We start from the raw sequence: 24,383 nt of genomic DNA on the forward strand, positions 1-24,383 counted from the left end.
TGACACCAAAGCTTCCAAGAGCCTTAGTCGCAATCCCCAAATCTGAGTGTTCCCCCGCTTGTCATTCTACCACCTGCACAGTTTGTACGTTCTGTGTTAGCCAGCGGGTCCTGAAGTCCAGTGAGGCTGGGGGAGACCTCCAAACACAATGGCCTTCATGAATATTCCATCTCTGTCTCAACCTCATTACAACATCCTGGGAAAAGTCTGCGGTGGGATTTCAAAGCCTAATTTGCTTGCGGTTTGTTGTGACCTGTGCACACTTTGGCAAAAGGGGTGATTGTGGCAAGAGGTTCTAAACCAAACCATCACAGAACTACTGAGAGCCCTCCTGCACCTCCCATTTCCTGGGGGGCCCCGGTGGGCACCTAGAAAGTGCCACCCTTGATGGATGGGCCAGTCCTCACTTTATCTGCGATGGTGTCTGGATCCAGCATTTCCCAGGCTTCATTTATGCCCAACGGTTTCCATGACAACGCCCAAAGCCGTGACGTTAAAAATGCGACGGGAACTCACATTTGAACAGTATTGGGGCAGTTCCCACGGCTGAAGGAGGAGGAACGTCTAACAGCACAAGGTCACGCCCGCGTCTTCCTCATGCTTCGGTATTAAACACTTTCCCTCCAGGTCGGCGGCCAACTTTCCCTAAGTCTGCTGACGCCAGCCCTCTGAGTGACCAGCACCACGAGGACCGGAAGCCAAACGCCCAGAACGGCCGGTTTGTCTGCCTTCAGTCCCTTAAATGGCGTCAGCAGCCTGGAGAGTCCCGCCCCCTGCAGCCTAGGAAAGATGCCATTGGCTCGCCCTGAGGCTCCGCCTTCCTATTGGCCAGAGGGTGAATGCCGACGTGCCGACTCTACCCAAAGTTTCTTTTGGTTTCCGGTGTCTGGCGATGGCGACTCCGGACTCCCTGTCGCTGTTCACGGGCCTCGGCCTGAGCGAGCTCAAGGCCCGCGAGACGCTCAAGAACACGGCTCTGAGCGCGCAGCTGCGCGAGGCGGCGATCCAGGTGCGAGCCCCTCTGCCCCTGGGCCGGCCTCCGGCGCAGCCTGGGGCCGGGGCTGGGGCCGGTTCCCGACCTACTCCTTGTCCAGCTCTCGCCGCTCACTGGGGCTTCTCTCCTGACTCCTCTGACCCCAGGCGCAGCAGACTCTGGGCTCCACCATTGACAAGGCTACTGGGACCCTGCTGTATGGCGTGGCTTCCCGACTCAGGGACCCCCGGCGCCTCTCTTTCCTCGTGAGCTACATAGCCAGCAAGAAGATCCACACCGAGCTCCAGTTAAGCGGTGAGACCCCTGCAGGTCCTGCCAGTTCCGCAAGAATCCTTCCCTTCAGCCAAGCAGCCAAGGCCCGTCTCTGCCCGTTCTATCAAGACCCCCCCCCCCCCATTTCGTTCTAGACAAGCTAGATCTGCACAGGCACGGGGCATGAGGGTGGTGGTAGGGGGGCTCCGGGTAGACTGACGGGGACAGCTGGGGTCTTACGCGTTGCCGAGGTTTCAAGGGCTGAGGCCCCTGTCTGCCCGCTTCTCGGCGCCGGGACGCCACAAGCTCACAGACTGTGCTTTCTCAGCTGCCCTAGAGTACGTGCGGAGCCACCCCCTGGACCCCATCAACACCGCGGACTTTGAGCAGGAATGTGGTGTGGGTGTCGTGGTGACCCCAGAGCAGATCGAGGAGGCTGTGAGTCTTTCCCTGGCCATGGCCGCCTCCTGAGACCCTGCCCTGCGGAGAGTGGCTCAGCTTCTCCACCCAGGAAGACCCCGGCTGAGGGTTGTGGGTTGCTAGAATGTCTCTGAAGAGAGCTTTCCTGAACCATATGGTTGGGCTTTCTGCAGGTGGAGGCCACCATAAACAGGCACCGGCCCCAGCTCCTGGCGGAGCGTTACCGTTTCAACATGGGGCTGCTAATGGGTGAGCAGGGCCTGGGCCGGGGACTCTGTTCTCTCTCTGGTCATGCCTCATTTTCCGGGCACAGGAGTGAGGAGGAGGTCGGGGTGGGGGCAGGAGCACCTTGAAAGTGGTCTGGCTGGGCCCGGGCCCTGGTTCCCTGGGGAGGGGGCGGGGCATGCCCTGCTTGGTCTTCCTGCAGCACCTGGTGCACGTGCTTCTAGGAGAGGCTCGGGCTGCACTCAAGTGGGCAGATGGCAAAATGATCAAGCACGAAGTGGACATGCAGGTGGGCCCCTCCCTGAGCTGAAGGTGGGAAGGCTGTTGGGGAGCAGGGCCTGGAACCCCCTGAGGGATAGAAGGTGGGGAGTAGAGCTCAGGGTGGGGGGGCAGTGAAAGGCTCGGGCTCCTGGGATATGCCTGATTCGGGGTGAGTCGTTCTGTTCTGACCCTCAGCGTCCATGTCCCCTGAGTAGGGGCGATAGAGCCTTCGCCTGCGGGTTGGTATAGAGTCACAGAAGGGTGATGGCTGGCCAGGTTGCTTGTCTTAGGGCCGGGTCCACAGTTCCTCTCTTTAAATGACAGTGCTTGTTACGTGGGTCCAGTGTGGACCCTCAGGAGGGAGGAAGCATTTGAGGTCTGCAGACCACGGGAGAGGTGGGATGGGTTAGGTAGGTTCTCTGAGGAGATGCTGGTCGGTGGGCCCGGAAGCCCTCGGGTGGGGGGAGGGGTCACTCAGGCCTCCTTGAAAGAGGACATTCCTGTCTCTGTCTAGGTGCTCCACCTACTGGGTCCCAAGATGGAGGCTGATCTGGAGAAGAAGCCCAAGGTGGGGCTGGGTGTAGCCCGGGGTCCCTGGGGATGAGGTGGGGTGGGGCGAGACTGCAGGGGAAGGGAGTGCCTGCCCGGTTATCCTCAGTCCCCACCCAGGAGAGATTCTGACACAGACTCTGGGCTTCTTTCAGGTGGCAAAAGCTCGGCCTGAAGAAATAGACCGAAGGACAGCAAAGGACGTGGTGGAGAACGGTGAGAGGCTGGGGGCCCTTCTCAGACGTCTGGGCACCCCTCTGAAGAACCCGCATATCCCAGGCTCGTCAGCCCTCGATTTACTCTGTATCCTACTGGCCGCCTTAGTGCTGCGATTCCTGACCACTCCTCTTTGCCCGGAGAGCAGCCTCAGAAATGCGCTTTTGGGCTGGCGCTGTGGTGTGGCAGGTTAAGCCTCTCTCTGCCTGTGATGCCAGCATCCCATATGGGCGCCAGTGTGAGATCTGGCTGTTCCACTTCCAGTCCAGCTCCCTGGCAATATGCCTGCGAAAGCAGCGGAAGATGGCTCAAGTGTTTGGGCCCCCACACCCACGTGGGAGACCTGGAAGAAGTTACGGGCTCCTGGCTTCAGGTTGGCCCAGCCGTAGTCATTGCAGCCATCTGGGGAGTGAACCAGTGGATGGAAGTCCTCTCTTTCTCTCTGTCCCTCCTCATTTCTCTATAACTCTGCCTTTCAGATAAATCCTAAAAAAAAAAAAGGAAAAACAGAAGAAAATGTCTCTTGTATCTGGACTTAGGGGAAGAAGGTTCCACTTACTTAGTTCTGTTCTGGTTGCAGGATATGGGGTAGTAGGGATAGGTACCTTCCTGAGCCGGGTGGGGTAACTGTATCCAGCAGACAAACTGCTTGGTTTCTTCCCTGCAGGTGAGACTGCCAGCCAGACCCTGTCTCTGATGGAGCAGCTGCGGGGGGAGGCCCTTAAATTCCACAAGCCTGGTGAGCGGCCCTGTCAGAACACTAGGGAGGGCTGCACCTTGGCAGTGACTCCTGAGGCTAGTGGTGTCTGTGGCTGTGGGCTGTAGACTGGTCCTCAAGCTGGTCTGGTCCTGGCAGGTGAGAACTACAAGACCCCAGGCTATGTGACCACTCCACACACCATGGATCTACTGAAGCAGCACTTGGCAATCACTGGGGGGCAGGTACGTGGGAATATGGCAGGCAAGCCTCCCTGCTGTTCCATCTCACCCATGACCATGGCCTCCCGGGAGAGAGCTTCACAGTTTTTTAGGGTAGTCTGAACTCTGACCTCATGTCTCTTATCCCATTGCCCCTATCTCAGGTTCGCACCCGGTTTCCACCAGAACCCAATGGAATTCTACACATTGGACATGCCAAAGCCATCAATTTCAACTTTGGCTATGCTAAGGTGAGCATGCATTAGGGACCTGGCAAACAAGGTGGTCATTTATTGTTTCTATGGTGGGAGAGGCCACAGAGGGGGACCCACATGTGACAGATACCTGGAGCTCATTAGGCTTTTTGGGAGAAAACTCTTAGGTGACTCTGTGAGTTCACATTGGCTCGGGAAGAGGCCTATGCTGTTCCTCCCAAGTTGGCGTAAGAGATGCCTTCTCAGAGCATTTAGATGGCGGTAGACGAGAGGATTTCTTGAAGGCATTTTTGATTCTAACACAGAAGAGCTCCAGGAGTATCCTGGTTTGAAGAGCTGGACTGTGAGGGCTGACGGATCACGTGGGACCCCACAGATACCATGACTCTCCTAGGCCAACAACGGTATCTGTTTTCTGCGCTTTGACGACACCAACCCCGAGAAGGAGGAAGCGAAGTTCTTCACCGCCATCTCTGACATGGTGGCCTGGCTGGGTATGGACTGGGTGAGGCTTGGCCGGGCTGGTGCTCAGCGGGCCTCTCCTTGGGCTCTGACCTGCCACTGGGTGTTTCCTGCGGGCTGCTCATATGTGGTCTCATCCTGCCCCAGGTTACACACCTTACAAGGTGACGTATGCCTCTGACTATTTTGACCAGCTGTATGCCTGGGCTGTGGAGCTCATTCGCAGGTGAGGCCTGGACGGGATGCAGAGCCAGGTAGGCTGGCCAGGTGATGGCCCTGCCGGGTACTCACACTCCTTCCCCACAGGGGTGAGGCTTATGTGTGCCACCAGCGAGGGGAGGAGCTCAAAGGCCACAACCCTCTGCCCTCGCCCTGGAGGGACCGTCCCGTAGAGGAGTCACTGCTGCTCTTTGAGGTGGGGTCCTGGGGGGGCAGCTGGAATTGGGCGGGACAAGATGCTGATGAGGAGGTGGCCTGTGCCGAGAGCCATCCTGCCTCATTGCTCCCGTCAGGCAATGCGTAAGGGCAAGTTTTCAGAGGGTGAGGCTACGTTGCGGATGAAGCTGGTGATGGAGGATGGCAAGATGGATCCTGTGGCCTACCGAGTCAAGTATACCCCGCACCACCGCACGGGGGACAGATGGTGCGTATGGCATGGGGTGGGGGCCGGGGCTGGGGAGCAGGGCCGGGGGGCAGCAATGAACATGGGGGGCCGGCTTCTTGTGTCCCACAGGTGCATCTACCCCACCTACGACTATACACATTGCCTCTGTGACTCCATTGAACACATCACCCACTCACTCTGCACCAAGGAATTCCAGGCCCGGTGAGGGCACTGAGCCCATGGGGTTGACAGGGCCAGTGGGATTCTAGCAACCCTTCTGTGGTCTCTCCATGGCCTTAGCGGTGGTCAGGCATGACCCTGCTCTCATGCTAGGCGCTCTTCCTACTTCTGGCTGTGCAACGCCCTGGACGTCTACTGCCCTGTGCAGTGGGAATATGGCCGTCTGAACTTGCACTATGCTGTTGTCTCCAAGAGGAAGATCCTCCAGCTTGTAGCAGCTGGTGCCGTGCGGTAGGTGCGGTGGTTTGGCTCGTCAGAGTTGGGGCCCACATCCCATATCAGAGTGCCTTAGTTGTTTTTTTTTTTTTTTTTTTTTTTTAAAGATTCATTTATTTATTTGAAAGTCACAGTTACACAGAGATGGAGAGGCAGAGAGAGAGAGAGAGAGAGGTCTTTCATCCACTGGTTCACTCCCCCAATTGGCTGCAATGGCTGGAGCTGTGCCTGTCTGAAGCCAGGAGCCAGGAGCTTCCTCCGGGTCTCCCATGTGGGTGCAGGGACCCAAGGACTTGGGCCAGCCTCCACTGCTTTCCCAGGCCATAGCAGAGAATTTGATTGGAGTGGAGCAGTGGGACTTGAACCGGTGCCCATATGGGATGCCGGCACTGCAGGTGGAGGCTTTACCCGCTACGCCATAGCACCGGTCCCAGAGTGCTTTAGTTTGATTCCTGAATCCAGCTCTGGCTCCCTATTGTAATTTCCTGCCAGTGTGGACCCTGGGAAGTGGCAGGTGATGACTCAGCGCCATCCACCTGGGAGGTCTGGATTGAGTTCCCAACTCTCTGCTTCAGCCAGGTCCAGTCCTGGCCATTGCAGTCATTGGGGGGCGTGACCTAGGGGATGGAACACTCTGTCGCTCAGCCTCTTGAATTAAAAGAAAAAAGTAAGTGGTGCTGGTGGCCTGTGATGTCGAAGACCTCTCCTCACATCCACAGGGACTGGGATGACCCCCGACTCTTCACACTCACAGCCCTGAGACGGCGCGGCTTCCCACCTGAGGCCATCAACAACTTCTGTGCCCGGGTACAGCCAGTGGTCGGGATGGGCACGTGGAGGCTGTGTGCAGCGGTGTGGGGTTCGGGCTGTACTGATGCCCAACTTGCCTGCTAGGTGGGGGTGACAGTGGCACAGACCACAATGGAGCCACATCTGCTGGAAGCCTGTGTGCGTGATGTGCTGAACGACACAGCCCCTCGGGCCATGGCTGTGTTGGAGTCACTACGGGTTGTCATCACCAACTTTCCAGCTGCCAAGGTAGGCCTGTCTCCACATATGTTTGGGTATGGGTGTGGATGGGTGTACACCTAGGCTTGGGCATGGCGGGGGTCCTAAGTCTGGTGTGACTCAGATACCTGTTTTGTGCTTCTAGCCTGTGGACATCCAAGTGCCCAACTTCCCAGCTGATGAAACCAAAGGCTTCCACCAGGTTCCCTTTGCATCAGTTATCTTCATTGAAAGGACGGACTTCAAGGAGGTGAATGAGGGGTAGAGGGTCCTGTTCGTAGCTCAGTCTGGTCCTGGGCTCCTTGTGTCTCAGCCCCTCTGCTTCGCCACAGGGGTTAGGGGGAAGCTGTTCTCGTTGGTCTGACTTTTGCAGCCTCTGTGTCTATACCACTCTCTACCTCTAGGAGCCTGAACCGGGCTATAAGCGCCTGGCGTCGGGCCAGCCCGTGGGCCTGAGACATACAGGCTATGTCATCGAGCTGCAGCGGGTACTCAAGGTGAGAGGCGGCTGCAGCATTCCTTCTGCAGCGGCTGCTGGGGCCAGCAGTCCTGTGGGTGTTGCAAACCCTCCCTACTCTCCCCGGCTCTCAGGGCCCCAGTGGCTGTGTGGAGAGCTTGGAGGTGACCTGCAGACGGGCAGATGCTGGAGAGAAGCCCAAGGCCTTTATTCACTGGGTGTCGCAGCCTCTTACGTGTGAGATTCGCCTCTACGAGCGACTGTAAGTGAACAGAGCTGGGGTGGGGGCAGGTGTGAGATGGGCCTTGCCTGCTGTGGCTGCCCAGCTGGAGGTCTGACCTTCACTCTGACTGAAGATTCCAGCACAAGAACCCGGAAGATCCTGCCGAGGTGCCCGGTGGATTCCTAAGTGACCTGAACCCGGTAGGCTCCGGGGTATCAAGTGAGGGCGGTGGGCCTCTCAGGCTGGCATGGCTGCCTGAATTTCTTGCTTGCAGGCTTCACTAAAAGTGGTAGAGGCTGCGTTAGTGGACTGCTCTGTGGCCCTGGCTCAGCCGTTCGACAAGTTCCAGTTTGAGCGTCTCGGGTACTTCTCCGTGGATCCAGACAGCCGCCCGGGAAAGGTGCTGGACTTTACCCAACCGCCCCTTTGGTGCAGCAGTGGCGGCTGCTGCATCCTGTTGGCTCACTGTCACCGTCGGGCTGAGTGTGGAATGCTCTTCTGGTGCAGAACCTGGTTCACAGGTTCAGTCCACGCAAACACTTCTGTATGGAGCCTGCTTCCTACTTAAAGCAGGCAGCAGCCACGAGGGTTGTTACAATCCTTGTGAAGCTAGGTCAGAGCTAGCCAACCCCTTACCTAAAGTCAGAGAGTAGCTGGGAACCCAGGGCTCCTGACTTGCGTGGGAGGCGGAGGGAGGCGTGGGCCCACGCAGGCCGTGTTGATGGGCATCCTCCCTCTGCCCTCCAGCTGGTGTTCAACCGGACCGTCACGCTGAAGGAGGACCCAGGAAAGGTGTAAGCCGGAAGCACGGACCTACCTCTTCCTCCTGGAGGCCGCGCGCTCCTCACTGCCCCACCCCACGTCAATAAAGAGGCTGAATCCCCTTGGAATCCGTGTGCTAGTTGTCTGCCTCTGTAGCATCTGAGAGCCCTGGAGACGTGTGTGTGCGTGTGCGTGTGCGCGTGCGCGCTGTGCTCCTTGGGCACATGCTCTCTGTGAGCGGGCTGCCAGGACAGAGCAGGAGTACTCACGGCTTTGAAAGCAGCGCCGCACGGCTGGGTGCCGGGTGCCGTGGTGAGCAGTCCTGTGCCAGAGGAAGTCCTGCCCGTGTGCCTGGTTACATCAAGAGGGACCTGGCTCCTAGTCTGGTGCCTACTGTGTGCCAGGCACAGTGACATGAGCCAGAAACGCTGGGTTGGCATTCCAAGTTATCTAGGCAAGGATTCCCAAGCGCCTGTAGCAGCCTCCCTGGGCCTGCGCAGGCCTGGAAGAGCTTCGCGACCCAGCCTGGGCCGGGAAAAGACCATTCCCGGGAAGTCTCATCTGAGGGGAGCCGGAGGCCTTGCAGAGCTTTGCCAGGACGGGAAGAAGTGCAACGGCCCCGAGGCAACGCGGGTCTGCCTCAGGGTGGAGGCCCCCGGGGTGGGGCGGTGGTGCAGTGTGGGCTGCTGGTGAGGCCCTCAGGTGCCTGCAGCTTTAATGCCTTCCACATTTTCCATGTATACAAACACCAGGCTACCCGAGGCCTTCTTTAAGGTGGACCTGACTGCGGAAGGCTATACTTGGCTAGCAACACCTGGCCTGAGCCCCAGGAGCTGGGTCCTCCGGGAGGGGAGCGGCCCCGGGGCTTCCCCGACCAAGCGCGAACGGAGGCACCGGGCCCAGGTCAGGGGTTTCTGGGGTCCACCTTAAGCGCGAGGCTGGGCCGGGCTGGGCCCCGCCCCGCCCCGCGTGGGGCTGCGCGACCAAAGGAGGCTCCGGCGGACGGCGGAAGGTGGGTCCAGGGAGTGAGCTTGAGTCCCAGCCTGCCCAGCCTCCACTGTCAGGCCGAGCTCCGTCCCTGGCTCCGCCCCTCATGCACGGGCGTCTAAGGGCGGGGCGATCCGCCGCACACCCTGGGCTGCGCTTCGGACTCCAGCAGCCAGAGGTGCGGCCTCCATGCCGGGTTGGAGCTTTCCCTTTAAGTCTGGCCGGGAGGCAGCCCCAGTTCTCGCGTGATCCGACACTCCGATTCTCGCGAGAGGATCAATCGGCACCCATTGGCTGTGAGGGTTGAATGTAAGATGGCGCCCAGGGAGCTGTGAGGAGAAAATCCTGTCGGTCTTGGAGCGGCGACGGCAGAACCGGGGCCCCGGGCGGTGCGGCGGGGCCGGCGGGTAGAGCGGAGGCGGCGGCGGCGGTGACGTCGCCGGGTGAGGGCTCCGGTGGGAGTGGGGACCCATCAAAGCTGCGGGCCTGGGACAGTGGGCCCACCCCACACAACGGCGGGCGGGGGCGGACGGGCAGCTGCCGCTGGGCCCTTGAGACCTCGGGGCGGCTCCGGGCCCGAGAACGTCCCTGGGCTCGCGTGCCCCCGCCCCTGGGTGGGGGAGGGGCGGGCCGGGGACTCGGGTGGGCGCGGTGCGCGAGCGCGGTCTGGTGCGGGCGCGCGCCCGAGCCTGTTTTTACGCGCGGGTGCGCGCGCGCTGTGCGGCCTTCCCGGTGCGCATGGCCGCCGACGTGCGCGTTCCCGGGCCGGATATTTGGGCTTCTGGAGCTGTGGCCCGTGGGCAGGAGCGTCTTTCCGGGGCGCGCGCCCTCCCGCCTAGCGAGCCCTCAGTTCTGGGGCGCGCGCCCCGCTGTCGGGTGGCGGTGCTGCCTTGAGAGCGCGCAGTGCGCGCCTGCTGAGCTGCGGCTGGGCTGGCTGCGGCGCGGTCCGCTGCGGGGGGAAGGTTGCGGGTTCGGACCTGCTGCTCTGGTGACGTCTCCGGGCAGCTGTGGCCTGGGCTTGGGGAGAAGCCGGCCGTCTCTGCCGTCTGGCCTGCGGCTCTGCTGTCGTGCGAGGCGGACGAGATGGCCTGTGCTCGAAGAGTGCGGTTACCCGAGGCCCGTGTGCGGGGTGGGTGCTTGGGGCGGTGCTGCCCTGATGGGCTTGAGGGGGCAGGGGTCCCCCGCACCTCCCGTTTCCCTTACCCTCTGGTGCCGTGTGTAGGGGAGGGGGGAGGGTAACCTTGCTAGGCCCTGCTTGCCTTTCATTGGAAACCAGTGCTGCCTGAGCGCAAGTCACTTGTGCGCGCTTCGGAAGGGACCCTTCTCTGAGCTCTGAAATGCCTCTTCAGATCCTGAAATGCAGCCTTTTTTTTTTTTTTTTTTCCTGCGTGGGTGGGGGCTTACTTGAGTCAGTTAGACTAAGAGCCCTCTTTTTTCAGCCAAAAAAGTTGTCTGACAGAAAAGTGAAGCATCTGAGAATAAACGCTTGGCCTTCGATGTTGTGACTTCGGAACTCTGGGAGGAATGCCTAGAGTCTTGAGTGCGTCTCCGTCAGAGTCACTTGATTTAGGATTTCATTCCTTTTCAGACCCCTCCCCCAGCGCTGGTAGTAGAGTTTGTCCTGGAGAAGTACGACCTCTTTTTTCTAAGACTGAACGTCTGCCACTCGGTGTGTTTTTGTATTGCTTCGTTAAGTTTAAGGAAAAGGAAACTAAGAGGAAGTAGAATTAGCAATCAAATTTGATAATGATGGGGGTAGTTCTAATATAAAGCGTATTTTTAAGAACACAGTTAAACCTTAAAAAGAGGCTGAGGATGGAAGGAACTTCTTTGTTCTATCTTCTTCAGAATGTTAGAAGTCTTAAGAACTCAGGACAAGCAGCAGAAATACTTGCAACATGGTGACTGGTGAGTTAAATCGTTGATATGCTGGAAGTATGTGTGCACAGTTTTTTCTGGTAATACTGACACATTACATATCCTGTCAATCATTCTGGGTGCTGCCTGCCAGAAACTGCAAGGGGCTGGAACGTTTAAGATGTGGGAAAACTGCATCTCTGACTGCAGCCACAGTGTGTTGCTTGGACAGTTTTCTCCTTAAAATAGAAGACAGTGCAACTTCCTAGTTTTAGCATAGCAAGGCTTTAGCTTTTCTGAGGACCTAATGGTTCAGAGAAAAGCACTCAGCTTTATCTATCCTACACTTAGAATTTTAATAAATCTTTTAGGCCTCCTTGCTCTGGATTATGCTTTAAGTAAGTTTGAAAGCTTCCTTTTGTAAATTTATGTTTGTAAGTGACGTTTCCATAAGCTCACCTATTAAGATTTACCTGCTACATGTGTTACTTCTAGCCCTTTGTGACAATTTATTTGTGTTTCTCCGAAGAACAGGTCAAATAATTGTTAAATTTTCTTGTAAACTTGAATTATTCCAAAAAAGTAACAAGTTGGGGGCTTTGGGTGTGGACTCCCTAATGGCTAGGATACCTTCCTTCAAGTCTGCATGCTTTTCATTTAACCGGTTGTGGTTTGTACTTGATGTGCTATGCTTCTTGCTTGTCTGTTGTTAAATGGCCACCTTCATCTGTGAGGGTCTTTTACTTCTGAGTTAGCTGCAGAATGAGGCATTGACATGAGCACCTGTCCTCTTCTGTTACTTTGTTTTCCTACATTTTTGTTCCAGTAGCTTTAAGTTCTCTTTAAGCTTCACTTAAACGCTTCTCTTGTTTTCTGTTTTTTTTTTTTTCTTTTTCCAAATTGTCACCTTGGAGTGTGATTTGTTATTTAACTGAAGTGGCTGCATGAGGAAATGATAGCTTAATTTCTTTGCTAAAAAGGGAAAGGAATAGTCCTTTGGTTTCTCTCTCTCTTTTTAAAAGGTTTATTTATTTATTATTTGAAAGGCAGAGAGAGAGAGAGAGATTTTTTTTTTTTTTTTTTTGACAGGCAGAGTGGACAGTGAGAGAGAGAGACAGAGAGAAAGGTCTTCCTTTGCCGTTGGTTCACCCTCCAATGGCCGCCGCGGCCGGCGTGCTGCGGCCGGCGCACCGCGCTGATCCGATGGCAGGAGCCAGGAGCCAGGTGCTTTTCCTGGTCTCCCATGGGGTGCAGGGCCGAGAGAGAGATTTTCCATCCACTGGTTTACTATCCAAATGGCTGCAACTGCTGGAGCTGCACCGATCCAAAGCCAGGAGCCAGGAGCTTCTTCTGGGTCTCCCATGCGAGTGCAGGGCTCCAAGGACTTGGGCCATCTTCTGCTTTTCCAGGCCACATCAGAGAGCTGGATCACAAATGGAGCAGCCAGGATTCAAACTGGCACCTGTATGGGATGCCGGAATTGCAGGCAGTGGTTTTACCCGGTACGCCACAACACTGGCCCCTAGGCTCATTCTGTAGGCCAGCAAAATTGTAGGTAGAACTAGTGCGTGATAGAGAGTGCTTCCATCCACTGGTTCATTCCCCAAGTGTTCATAATAGGCAGGGCTAAGCCAGGGTAAAGGCCAGAGCTGGGTACTCAGTCTAGGAGGCAGGAATCCAAGTATTTCAGCCGTCACCTGCTGCGTTCCAGGGTCTGAAACAGCAGGAAGCTGGAGTCAGGAACGAGAGCCAGGAGCTGAACCTACCTAGGCACTCCAGTGTGGGACGTGGGCATCTTAACTGCTAGGTTAAATGTCTGCCTGTTTTATTTATTTTTTAATTTGTGAAATGTGTATTTATATATTTTAGCATTTCAGAAAATCTGTGGGAAATGTATTAACAGTTCATTTTGCTGCAGAGAATTTTGCAATCTGTGGGTAATTACTTTTTTTTTTCAAGATTTATTTATTTTACTTGAAAGTCAGAGTTACACAGAGAGGAGAGGTAGAGACAGAGAGGTCTTCCATTCGCTGGTTCACTCCTCAATTGGCTGCAACGGCCAGAGCTGCGCCGACCTGACCAGGAGCCAAGAGCTTCTTCCGGGTTTCCCACGTGGGTGCAGGGGCCCAAGGACTTGGGCCATCTTCTACTGTTTTCCCAGGCCACAGCAGAGAGTTGGACAGGAATTGGAGCAGCCAGGGCTAGAACCGGCGGCCACACGGGATGCTGGGGCTTTAGGCCAGGGTGTTAACCCACTGCGCCACAGCACGGCCCCAGGTAATTAATTTATACTACACATTTTCCATGAACTTTTTAAAGACCCCTTTGTATGCATGGATTTCCAATTTTTTTTGGATCAAATTAAACTTACTCTTTTAATTTCATTTTCCCACAAATTTTAGCATGCTATTAAAAATTAACTCTATTGTGACTACAAGAAACAGAATAATTGGCAGCACCTTTGAAATTTTTTTTTAAGATTTACTTATTTGAATGTCAGAGTTCGAGAGGGGAAGAGAGAGATCTTCCATCCACTGGTTAACTCCTGTAGTGCCCACAGTGGCCAGTCCTGAGCCAGGCCAAAGCCAAGAGCTTCATATGGGACTCCCATGTGAATAGTAGGGGCCTAAACACTTGTTCTATCTTTCATTACTTTTCCCGGGCCATTTGTGGGAACTGGATTGGAAGTGGAGCAACGGGGGCATCAACAGGCACCCATATGGGATGCTGTTGTAATAGGTGGGGACTTTACGTACTATGCCACAATGCCAGCATCAGCACCCCTTTAGGGTTCCTTTTCTGTTTACAGTTTCTCAGCCCCTAGAGATTTACTATTTTGATTCTGTGATAATCACATTCTTTTTTTTTTTTTATAGTAGTACTTTTGTATCCATCAGCAACATACTTCAGTTTTGTTTCTTTTGAATTTTATTTAAATAGTATCATACCTGATTATTTTGTCTTTTAGCACTTTTTTCTGAAATTCATGCATTTGTATGCAGCTGAAGTTATCTCATTTATGTGATACTGTTTTGTATGCCATAATTTTTTTTTTTGACAGGCGGAGTTAGAGACAGAGAGAAAGGTCTTCCTTCCGTTGGTTCACCCCACAAATGGACGCTACGGCCAGTGCACTGCACTGATCCGAAGCCAGGAGCCAGGTGCTTCTTCCTGGTCTTCCATGCGGGTGCAGGGCCCAAGCACTTGGGCTATCTTCCACTGCCTTCCCGGGCCACAGCAAAGAGCTGGACTGGAAGAGGAGCAACTGGGACTAGAACCCGGTGTGCCGGCGCCACAGGCAGAGGATTAGCCTAGTGAACCGTGGCGCTGGCCTGTATGCCCTAATTTATAAATTTAATTTATATTTATTCTTGGTCGCTGTTGTCTGCAGATTTCTAAGCATACAACTCCAATTTGTAGTGTTTTGGGATATCCTAATGGATACTTTATAAAAACTGTGGTTTTCTGGTTCAGAGTAGAAAAAGGCGGCCAGAAATAAGGAACAAATGACAAACCAGAAAAATTCAGGGAATTGCTGAAAAACCAAGGAGAACTCGGCTTAATTTTATTTCTTTGAGAAGTAGAGAGAGACAGAGCATGCTAGAGCCAAAGAGAGAGCTCCTGTCCACTGGTTCCGTCCACAAATGCCTGCAGCAGCCAGGGTTGGACCAGGCTGAAGCCCTGAGCTGGGTAATCCATCTGGGTCTCCCACCTGGGTGGCGGGAGCCCAGCCACTCAGGTCGTCACCTGCTGCCTCCCAGAGTACACATCAGCAGGAAGCTGGATGCAGGAGTGCTGCTGGGACTGGAACGCAGGCCCTGGCACAGGATGCAGGTGTCCTAAGCAGCATCCTAACTGCTGGGCCAGACACCTGCTCCTGTGACTTACAACGTCCATATTTGAGAAGCAGAGAGAGCAAGAGCATGCACACTAGTTCCTGTCCATTGGTTCATACCCCATGTTCTCTCAACTTCTGGGCCTGGCTGGAGAACTCAGTCCAAGTATTCCATGTTGGTGGCAGGAACCCAATTACTTGAGGTATCACAACTGCCTCCCAGGGTCTGCGTTAGCATTAAGCTGAAATCAGCAACCAGCGATAGAAATTGAACCCAGGTACTGTGATAGGAATACGGACCTCTTAACCACTAGGCCACATGCATGATCCCATAATTTGTTTACCCATTCCACGATTGATAGACTTCTGGATTGCTTCCAGTTTTTTTGTCGTTGTTGTTTTGGAAAGATTTATTTGTTTATTTGAGAGGTGGAGGCAGAGAGAAACGGAGAGAGGTCTTGCATCCGCTGGTTCGCTCCCCAGATGGCTGCAATGGCCAGAGCTGTGCCGATTTGAAGGTAGGAGCCGGGAGCTTCCTCTGGGTCTCCCACGCGGATGCAGGGACCCAAGGACTTGGGTCATCTTCTACTGCTTTCTCAGGCCATAGCAGAGAGCGGGATCAGAAGTGGAGCAGCCGAGACTTGAACTGGTGCCCATATGGCATGCCGACATTATAGGTGGTAGCCTCTGCCTCCAGTTTTTGGCTAATAAATTTCTATTAACTCTTTTCTGGGGTCTGATGTTAAGCCACTGACTGTGACTGCTTTCCTCTCTGTAACTGCCTTTCTTTCTTTCTTTTTTTTTTTTTTTTGACGGGCAGAGTGGACAGTGAGAGAGAGAGAGAGAGAGAGAGAGAGAGAAAGGTCTTCCTTTTGCCGTTGGTTCACCCTCCAATGGCCGCCGCGGCGGCCAGCGCACTGCGCTGATCCGATGGCAGGAGCCAGGAGCCAGGTGCTTTTCCTGGTCTCCCATGGGGTGCAGGGCCTAAGCACCCAGGCCATCCTCCACTGCACTGCCTGGCCACAGCAGAGAGCTGGCCTGGAAGAGGGGCAACCGGGACAGAATCCGGCGCCCCAACCGGGACTAGAACCCGGTGTGCCGGCGCCGCTAGGCGGAGGATTAGCCTAGTGAGCCGCGGCGCCGGCCTGTAACTGCCTTTCAAATAAATAAATCTTTTAGAAAATATTCTTGAATAAGTACCTCCTACACCTGTGAGTATGTCATACATACCTAGGGACAGAATTGCTGTGTTGTGGAATGGATATTGGCAGCATCACTAGATAGTGCACTTTCTTTCTTTCTTTCTTTCTTTCTTTCTTTCTTTCTTTCTTTCTTTCTTTCTTTCTTTCTTTCTTTCTTTCTTTCTTTCTTTCGACAGGCAGAGTGGACAGTGAGAGAGAGAGAGAGAGAGAAAGGTCTTCCTTTTGTCGTTGGTTCATCCTCCAATGGCCACTGTGGCTGGCGCACCGCGCTGATCCGAAGGCAGGAGCCAGGTGCTTCTCCTGGTCTCTCATGTGGGTGCAGGGCCCAAGCACTTGGGCCATCCTCCACTGCCTTTCCCTGGCCACAGCAGAGAGCTGGCCTGGAAGAGGAGCAACCGGGACAGAATCTGGTGCCCCAACCGGGACTAGAACCTGGTGTGCCGGCGCCGCAAGGCAGAGGATTAGCCTGTTGAGCCGCAGCGCCGGCCGATAGTGCACTTTCCAGCCAATCAGTATTTGGTAAGAAAATGAATTTTTTTTATTTCTTAAAAGATTTGTCTATTTATTCAAAAGAGTGATTAGAGAGGAGGATGACTAAGAGAAATACTTTGCCTGCTGGTCTGGGCCAGGCTGAAGTCATGAGCCAGGAACTCCATCCTGGTATCCAACACAGTTGGCAAGGGTCCCAGCTATAAGCCATTTTCCACTGCCTTCTCAAGTACATTAGCAGGAAAGTGGATCAGAAGTGGAGTAATAGGGGCTGGCGCTGTAGCGTAGTGGGTTAGGCTGCTGTTTGCAGTGCTAGCATCCCACATGGGCACCAGTTTGAGTCCCAGCCGCCCTGCTCCCGATCCAACTCCCTGCTAATGCCCTGGGAAGCAAGTATGGGATGCCCCAAGTGCGTGGGCTCTGTGACGACATGGGAGACCAGAATAAGCTCCTGGCTTCAGACCGGACCAGATCCAGCTGTTGGGGCCATTTAGGGAGTGAACCGGTAAATAGAAGGTCTCTCTCTCTCTCTCTCTCTATAACTCTGCCTTTCAAATAAATAAGTAAATCTTAAAAAAATTATTTGAGTTAGAGAAGGAAAGCTTTAATCCACTGAGCCACAGTGGCAGCCCCAATAAATAAATCTAGACAAAAGAATGGAACCAGGATGAAAGCGCTAAATCAGGGACTCTTCTATAAAGACATGGGGAATATCAATGACCCAAGGATATAATTTCTGTCATAAGCTCTGTAGTGTGTTCATACAGTACTTTTTTGAGGCTAGAAACATGTTTTCCGGGGCTGGTGCTGTGGCCAGAGGGTTAAGCTTCCACCTGCAGTGCTGGTATCCCTTATGGGTGCTGGTTTGAGTCCTGGCTGCTCCACTGCTGACCAAGTTCCCTGCTGGTGCACCTGGGAAAAGCAGTGGAAGATGGCCCAAGTACTTGGGTCCTGCACCCACGTGGGAGACCCGAAAGAGTCTCCTGTCTCCTGGCTTCTGCCTGGCTCAGCCCTGGCTGTTGAGGCTACTCAGGAGTAAACCAGCGGATGGAAGCATGCTTACTCTCTTTGTCTCTCCTTCTGTCTCTGTATCTCTGCCTTTCAAATAAGTAATTAAATCTTTAGAAAAAAATGTCTTCCACTGTGCTTTGAAATGATGTCTTAATTAGGATAACTGTAACTCCTTAAAATGGCAACTGTTTTTTCCTGTGAATGTATTCAAACCAGGCAGAGTAAGCTGTGAGGAGGAGCCATTGCTGGAATAGCCGTGAGCCTCGAGAGGGGCTCCAGGTCCAAGAAAGAGACGAACTCTGAGGCAGCTTGTACTATCTTCTAGTCCATGACATACTCAAGACTCACTGCAGAACAGTCAGGGGAAGACCAGATCTATAGGGGTATCAGAGATAAAATATTCAAGAAGGGGTGATTACAGGCGGTGTTTATGGCTTCCCTAGATACTTAAATGAAAAAGTAAATTAGCAGACAGACCTATGGAAATGTTTTTTATTTTGGAGTAACCTTTGTCCATGGTACTGTCTTGTGTTCTAGTGATGAAATAATAAAAGCACATTTATTGAGAGATGGCTCTGTCAGGCATTGTGCTAAACTTTTTTTTTTTTTTTAAGATTTATGTATTTTATTTGAAAGGCAAAGTTACAGAGATTCAGAGGCAAATAGCCACAACAGTCAGAGCTGGACTGATCCAAAGTCAGGAGCTGGGAGCTTCTTCCAGGTCTCCCACACAGGTGCAGGGGCCCAAGAGCTTGGGCCATCTTCTGCTTTCCCAGGCCATGGCAGAGAGCTGGATTGGAAGTGGAACTGCTGAGACTCAAACCAGTGCCTGTATGGGATGCCGACACTGCACGTGGCAGCTTTACTCACTGTGTCACAGCACCAAACCCTGTGCTAAGCTCTTTTGTATAGGGATAGGGCCATAAGTGGGACTTGAAATTCAACAAATCTACATCAGGCTAGGTTTTTTTTTTTAATATTTATTTTATTTATTTGAAAGAGTTACAGAGGGAAAGAAGGTGAGACTGAGAGAGATCTTCCATCCACTGGTTCACTCCCCAAATTGCCATGGCTGGGCTAGATCGAAGCCAGGAGCCAGCAGCTTCTTCCATATCTCCCGTCCGGGTGCAGGGGCCCAAGGACGTGGGCCATCTTCTGCTTTCCCTGGCCATAAGCATAGAGCTGGATAAGAAGTGGAACAGCCAGGACATGAACCAGTGCACATATGGGATGCCAGCGCTGCTGAATCTTAACCAGTTATACCACAACACCAGCCCCAGGCTAGCTTTTTAATTGATAGTTTTGTATGTCCCATGGATGGTGTTATAAATATCCAAATGGCGGTTGGGTGAAAAAAGGTTCGTTGCCCCTGCAGTGAAGTACGGGGGAGATGCCAGTGATCCATTTGGGCATGCTAGTCAAAATCTCCTGGGTCTGTTGATAGGGGCCGATTTATCTTTATTGTTTTTACAAAGCCACTTGAGTATTTAGAAGCAAATGCTTGTTTATAGACCCTTTACCACCCCTACCCCCCAGTAAGCACCAGTGTTTTCTTTATTGATTTCATCTGACTCCCACAGACTGGCCGGCCCCTTTCAGAAGTATTTAAATTTCTTTACTGTTCCTCAGCAAGTTTCTTTGACTTGAATCTAAGAATCTGCTGTCTCATTTGGGGTTATGGAGGGTCAAGCTTGTCTATTTTTCTTTATTATTTTTTTGACAGGCACAGTTAGTGAGAGAGAAAGGTCTTCCTTCCGTTGGTTCACCCCCAAATGGCTGCTACGGCTGGCGCGCTGCGCCGATCCGAAGCCAGGAGCCAGGTGCTTCCTCCTGGTCTCCTATACAGTTGTAGGGCTCAAGCACTTGGGCCATCCTCCACTGCACTCCTGGGCCACAGCAGAGAGCTGGGCTGGAAGAGGGGCAACCGGGACAGAATCCAGCGCCCCAACCGGGACTAGAATCCGGTGTGCCTGCACCGCAGGTGGAGGATTAGCTTAGTAAGCCGTGGCTCCGGCCTGTACGCAAGTTTTAGTTCTTGATGGTTTTGTTTGTCTTTAAGAGTTTCAGATTTTGAGGAAAAATTATACTATAATCAACTAGCATTGTGTGTTTGTTACTGTTGCTACAGTATAACCACTGTGCAGAAAGAGGTGTCTTTTTTAAATATCTTTTTTATTTAATACAACTTCTGGGAAATGCAGGAGAGTATTAAACAGAAAGAAACTTAAATCCTCCATGATTCCATCATCCAGGCATAACTGTTAGCATTTTCTGACAGCATCTTTTGACAGGTTTCTCTCTCTCTCTCTCTCTCTCTATATATATATATAATTAAACAATACTGGAATATGTAAATATTGTTTTGGCTGCCTTTTTCCACATGTGTTTTTGTGTCATTAAATGTGAGTAATAAAAAAAATATGATGGGCAAGGAATCCTCCAAATGTTTACATGCTTTTATAAAGCTACTGTGTTGTTGGAAGATCAGTGGGATCACACACAGAAAGCTTAGAAGTATATATGAATTTGGTGTGTAACATTTCAGTTTGGTGGACAACAGAATTTTCAGAAATTCAATAAATGATACAGGGATATATTGGAAAAAATTAAATTGGCTTTTACCTCATACCTTGCAAAATAAATTCTAAATGGACAAAGTATTATATAAAAATTATACTGACAACTAAAATGTACATAAATGATCTGATATTATGGTAAAGAGGCCTTTTAAATATATTTCTGAATTTTTTTTCTTCTAAGTAGTGCTTATGTCAGTCAAATGGTAACTTGGTGAGCGTTCATTATTGGGCTGTGTCCTTCTGGTGGATACTGCCGAGTGAGTAGGTTTGAATCTCTGTAAGTGGATAGATTGGGATGTTATTAACTCTTCATTGAACCCATTATTTGTTAATATTGGCCTCTTCTGGTCAGTGGTTCTCATGTGATTACGTGGACTTGCAGAGTCAGTGAGGATCCCTGGGAGCTTATTGAAAGAAAACAGCATTTGACCAGGAAGCTTCTGCTTGAGGCCCTGTCCACATAGAGCTGGCTGTAAGCTTGGAGCACTGCACAGTTTTATACGCTGGAATGCAAAACACTTTGTACATGTGGGGGTTGAGTAACCAGAAGGTGAAGTACTTTAGGATGTTCGATATATATGAACACCTATGTGTGTGTATACTTTTTTCTATGTTTTCTAACGCTTGTATATAATTTTTTCCTGCTAAAATCTAGTTGGTCTTTTCTGTTTTTAAATGAAAATTTAAAGCATGTATTTTGATTTTTTTATAACATACTTTTTGAAGCTTTTATTCCATTTCTTCTGATAGCTGAATATCCAGTTTATTTGCCTTTTTTGCTCAAGGAATACATTCACTTGGATTAGAATTTCTTATAACTTTTTGTGAAGATACTATTTTAGAAATACTGACAGGATTGGTTGGAAGATTCTGGGCAACGGAATGGTTTGTGTCATTGTTGGCACCTTCATTTACAAAACAGATATTCTTATGTTTGATATGAATGCAGCATGCTAAAATTAAAAGATTGATTAAATAAAGTTACACTCAGCTAAATGCTTATCAGAAATGTAGTGTGAAACTTAATTTTTTTGATAGTATGAAGTTCAGAGATACTCTGAAATTAAAATTAATGAAACTATAAATAGAAGCTTAAAGGAATCTACTAAAGCAAAATAAAAAATGTGATTGGCAGAGTTTGGTGAGAGGACTTCAGATGAAGCTTAGACTGCCCCCTGGAATTTCTCACACTTAAAGGAATGTGGGGAAATAAGGTTACTGTCGGTGTCAAGGGACTGGCTTTACTCTTACTGAGCAGTGCTCACACAAAGGTTTTCCAGTTCTGTAACCTGAATTTTCAGTGTTCCTTTGTAGTGGTATCTGTTCATACTTACCTTCTCCCAGATTTGAGATAAAAAAGTTTGCTGGAAGACTTCTGTATGGTTTTAGAAATTGGCATAGTAACTATGATTGTAGCACAGGCAGTCTTGAAAATTCAAGCATTCTTTCCATGATTCATGGGAATAAAACTTATTGTTGAAGAAAATAAATTTTAGGAAATATGAATTCCAATTGATATTTTAAAAAACTGAAATATGTAGTAGTATGATAGAGGACTATTAAAGACTGCTTATTTAATCTTTCCTTTGTCCCCTTTGGCACAGAAGGGTATGTGTATTTAGATATTAAAGTCACACACGATTTTTGTAATATTACTGGGACTTGATAATGAGAGACACATTTTAAAAATTTTATGCACTGGCTGGCGCCACGGCTCAATAGGCTAATCCTCTGCCTTGCGGCGCCGGCACACTGGGTTCTAGTCCCAGTCGGGGAGCCGGATTCTGTCCTGGTTGCCCCTCTTCCAGGCCAGCTCTCTGCTGTGGCCCAGGAGCGCAGTGGAGGATGGCCCAAGTGCTTGGGCCCTGCACCCCATGGGAGACCAGGAGAAGCACCTGGCTCCCTGCTTCGGATCAGCGTGGTGCGCTGGCCGCAGCGATCATTGGAGGGTGAACCAACGGCAAAGGAAGACCTTTCTCTCTGTCTTTCTCTCTCACTGTCCACTCTGCCTGTCAAAAAAAAAAAAAAAAAATTATGTACTTATTTATTAGAGAAAGAACCCCCATTTACCAGTTTTCTCCCCACATGCCCACAACAGTGCCTGGACTGGGCAAGGAAGAAGCCAGGAGCAGGAACTCAGTCAGAGTCTACCCACGTGGTAGCAGGGACCCAACCACTTGAGTCATCACCTGCTGCCTCCCGAGGTGTGAATTAGCAGGAACCAAGCAGAGCCTAGACTCAAACACTGGCACTCTGATATGGGACGTGGCCTTTCATCTGTATCTTCACACTGTGGAGAGATTCTATCTTACGGAAATTCCGGTTTTGATTAGCAAAGAGACGCTTTGACGCTTTCTGTGCCAGTGTGGCTGTTGAGTGCTCACGGGTCACACCTCTGAGTAGCATGTTCAGGACACTGTGCTTCTTACCTGTATGTGCCATGGTCATCGTTGATAGCTTAATTTCAAAGTTTCATAGCAGACTTTTAATTTTGTACTCTGAGAGAAGATAAGTGTCTAGCTTTCTTCTTGCCACAGGGGCTTTGAAAGGAACGTGGGCAAAAGAAATGTGGGGAAAGGGTAAATGACCATTAAGTTTTAGAAGAGAACATAAGTAATGGCTTCAACTTGTGCCCCCTAATGAGTACCAGCTCTTCTGTATGCTGTGCTTAGGATCTCCTAGTAAGTGTGGTCTAAAAGTTAGGATTTCAGATAGGATAATGTATTTGTGTTTTTCCTTACTTACAGAGAAATGTATTCACAATGTGTAGATTGTAAAAGATTCATTTTTGGGTCTATTCTTTTTGAACACATCTGAGTATGATTTGTACACCGTAATTACACAGTGCCTCACAAATATGTAGTGCTAGTGTTAATAGCAGTATGGGCTGTATAGTTTGTTTTGTTTGTTTCATCCTTGCCTTGGATTGGTAGCTTTTTCTGCCAGGTATACACTAACTCCCAGGGGAAAGAAGTATACATCTTTTCTGTTGTGTATACTATAAGGTTATAAATTAAATTATGATTATCCATTGTAGGTGTAAGGCATCATAATGTTTATTTTTCTACATTGAGTTCCAAATGCAACAATTATATATGAAGCAGCCTACTGTGTATAAACTATTCAGGTAATCAGGACATAATCTGTGTTCCAGGAGTTTAAAAGGTGGTTACCTGCATCCCTTCTGTCTGTAAAGGTAGAGCATCTAGGCACTAGAAGAGACTAGTATTTCTTGTCTTTCTTTTTAAGCTGGTATTTTAATTTTTTAAAAAGATTTTATTTATTTATTTGAGAGGTAGAGTTAGAGAGAGAGAGAGAGAGGTCTTCCATCTACTGGTTCACTCCCCAGATGGCCTCAACGGCCAGACCTGAGTCGATCCAAAGTCAGGAGCCAGGAACTTCTGGGTCTCCCACATGGGTGCAGGGGCCCAGGTACGTGGGCCATCTTCTACTGCTTTCCCAGGCCATAGTGGAGAGCTGGATTGGAAGTGGAACAGCCAGGACTAGAACCAGCGCTCATATGGGATGCTGGTGGCACAGGCTGAGACTTAGCCCACTATGGCACTGCGCTGGCCCCAGGACTAGTATGTCTAACCTAGTGACTCAGGAAACAAATCACTTTTCTAGTCATTTGAGATTCATGGAGAGTCCTTTTGGCTAAAAGCTTGTGTTACTCTTTGTGTTACTCTTTCATTTGCTGCTGCTTTTATTCTGGGGTGGTGCTGATAAGTGGAGGATGGGACGACGGCAGCATCAGCAGGGCACTCAGCAGTCTGTAGATTGCACAGTTTTCCCTCGAGTAATTGAAAATTGCTACCCACCTCTCTTAAGTCTAACTTTTAAATACCTGACTTTAAAAAAAAAGTTGCAGAATTAATTTCTGAATTTAAGCAGTGACCTAGTTATTTAAGGTACTATTTAACTCCTTTCCCCCAGTTATTTTATTAAAACTGGTTAATGCTTATGTAGTTTTGTCTGTGTGTTAGGTTCTTCTCTAAGTTCTTTACATATATTTAATCTTCTTGTCAATTCTGAGGTAAGTATAATTTTAATCCTATTTAATAGATAAAACAAAGGTTAACTGGCTTGCCTAGAGTTACACAGCTAAGGAGAGATTGAATTGAGTTGTGAATCCAAGTATTCTGGCTCCAGAGTTCATGCTCTTAACCAGTAAGCTTTGCTACAAAAGGATGTTAGCAGTATATGGCAAAATGGGGTTTTTGGATTTTGTGATGAGAGGTGTCTTTTGGGTCTTGTCACGGCTAGGTGCAGTCCTGTATGCACTACAGTACATACTTGGCAGTGGGAATAAAGCCTGTCAGTAGGAATCCCTGCTCCTAGCATCCTCCTCGTTTGGTAGTCCTCTCTGTTGCTCACAAAGCAGTTCTGCATGTGAGATTT

The 24,383-nt window shown here is 50.8% G+C and overlaps 2 protein-coding genes across 8 annotated transcripts in view; both read left to right on the forward strand.

Annotated features, from left to right (window-relative positions):
• The first annotated feature begins 525 nt into the window (after positions 1–525).
• Positions 526–8,150, forward strand: QARS1 (glutaminyl-tRNA synthetase 1). Its single transcript, XM_002713413.5, has 24 exons — positions 526–1,009; positions 1,141–1,288; positions 1,575–1,684; positions 1,840–1,915; positions 2,116–2,180; positions 2,667–2,720; positions 2,857–2,917; positions 3,585–3,656; positions 3,774–3,859; positions 4,000–4,086; positions 4,445–4,544; positions 4,660–4,738; positions 4,819–4,927; positions 5,025–5,155; positions 5,246–5,338; positions 5,450–5,587; positions 6,292–6,379; positions 6,467–6,610; positions 6,726–6,830; positions 6,985–7,077; positions 7,172–7,299; positions 7,394–7,460; positions 7,535–7,660; positions 8,008–8,150. Exons 1-24 carry the CDS (start codon positions 893–895, stop codon positions 8,056–8,058), a joined length of 2,328 nt encoding a protein of 775 aa, XP_002713459.4. The 5' UTR covers positions 526–892; the 3' UTR covers positions 8,059–8,150.
• Positions 8,151–9,001: 851 nt separating this feature from the next.
• The window catches only part of QRICH1 (glutamine rich 1), a 56,283-nt gene continuing 40,901 nt past the window's right edge, over positions 9,002–24,383 (forward strand). Inside the window, exons 1-3 of one of the 7 annotated variants that reach the window (XM_051852454.2) lie at positions 9,642–10,138; positions 10,598–10,678; positions 10,858–10,917. The gene's annotated coding sequence lies outside the window, so the exon portion shown is untranslated. Of the gene's footprint in view, positions 9,453–9,641; positions 10,139–10,597; positions 10,679–10,857; positions 10,918–13,027; positions 13,144–24,383 lie in introns of those variants that run through there. The other 6 variants (XM_070050815.1, XM_008260628.4, XM_008260627.4 and 3 more) reach the window with 6 other exon arrangements.

This window comes from Oryctolagus cuniculus, chromosome 10 (assembly GCF_964237555.1).
Source record: "Oryctolagus cuniculus chromosome 10, mOryCun1.1, whole genome shotgun sequence".
Taxonomy (NCBI): domain Eukaryota; kingdom Metazoa; phylum Chordata; class Mammalia; order Lagomorpha; family Leporidae; genus Oryctolagus; species Oryctolagus cuniculus.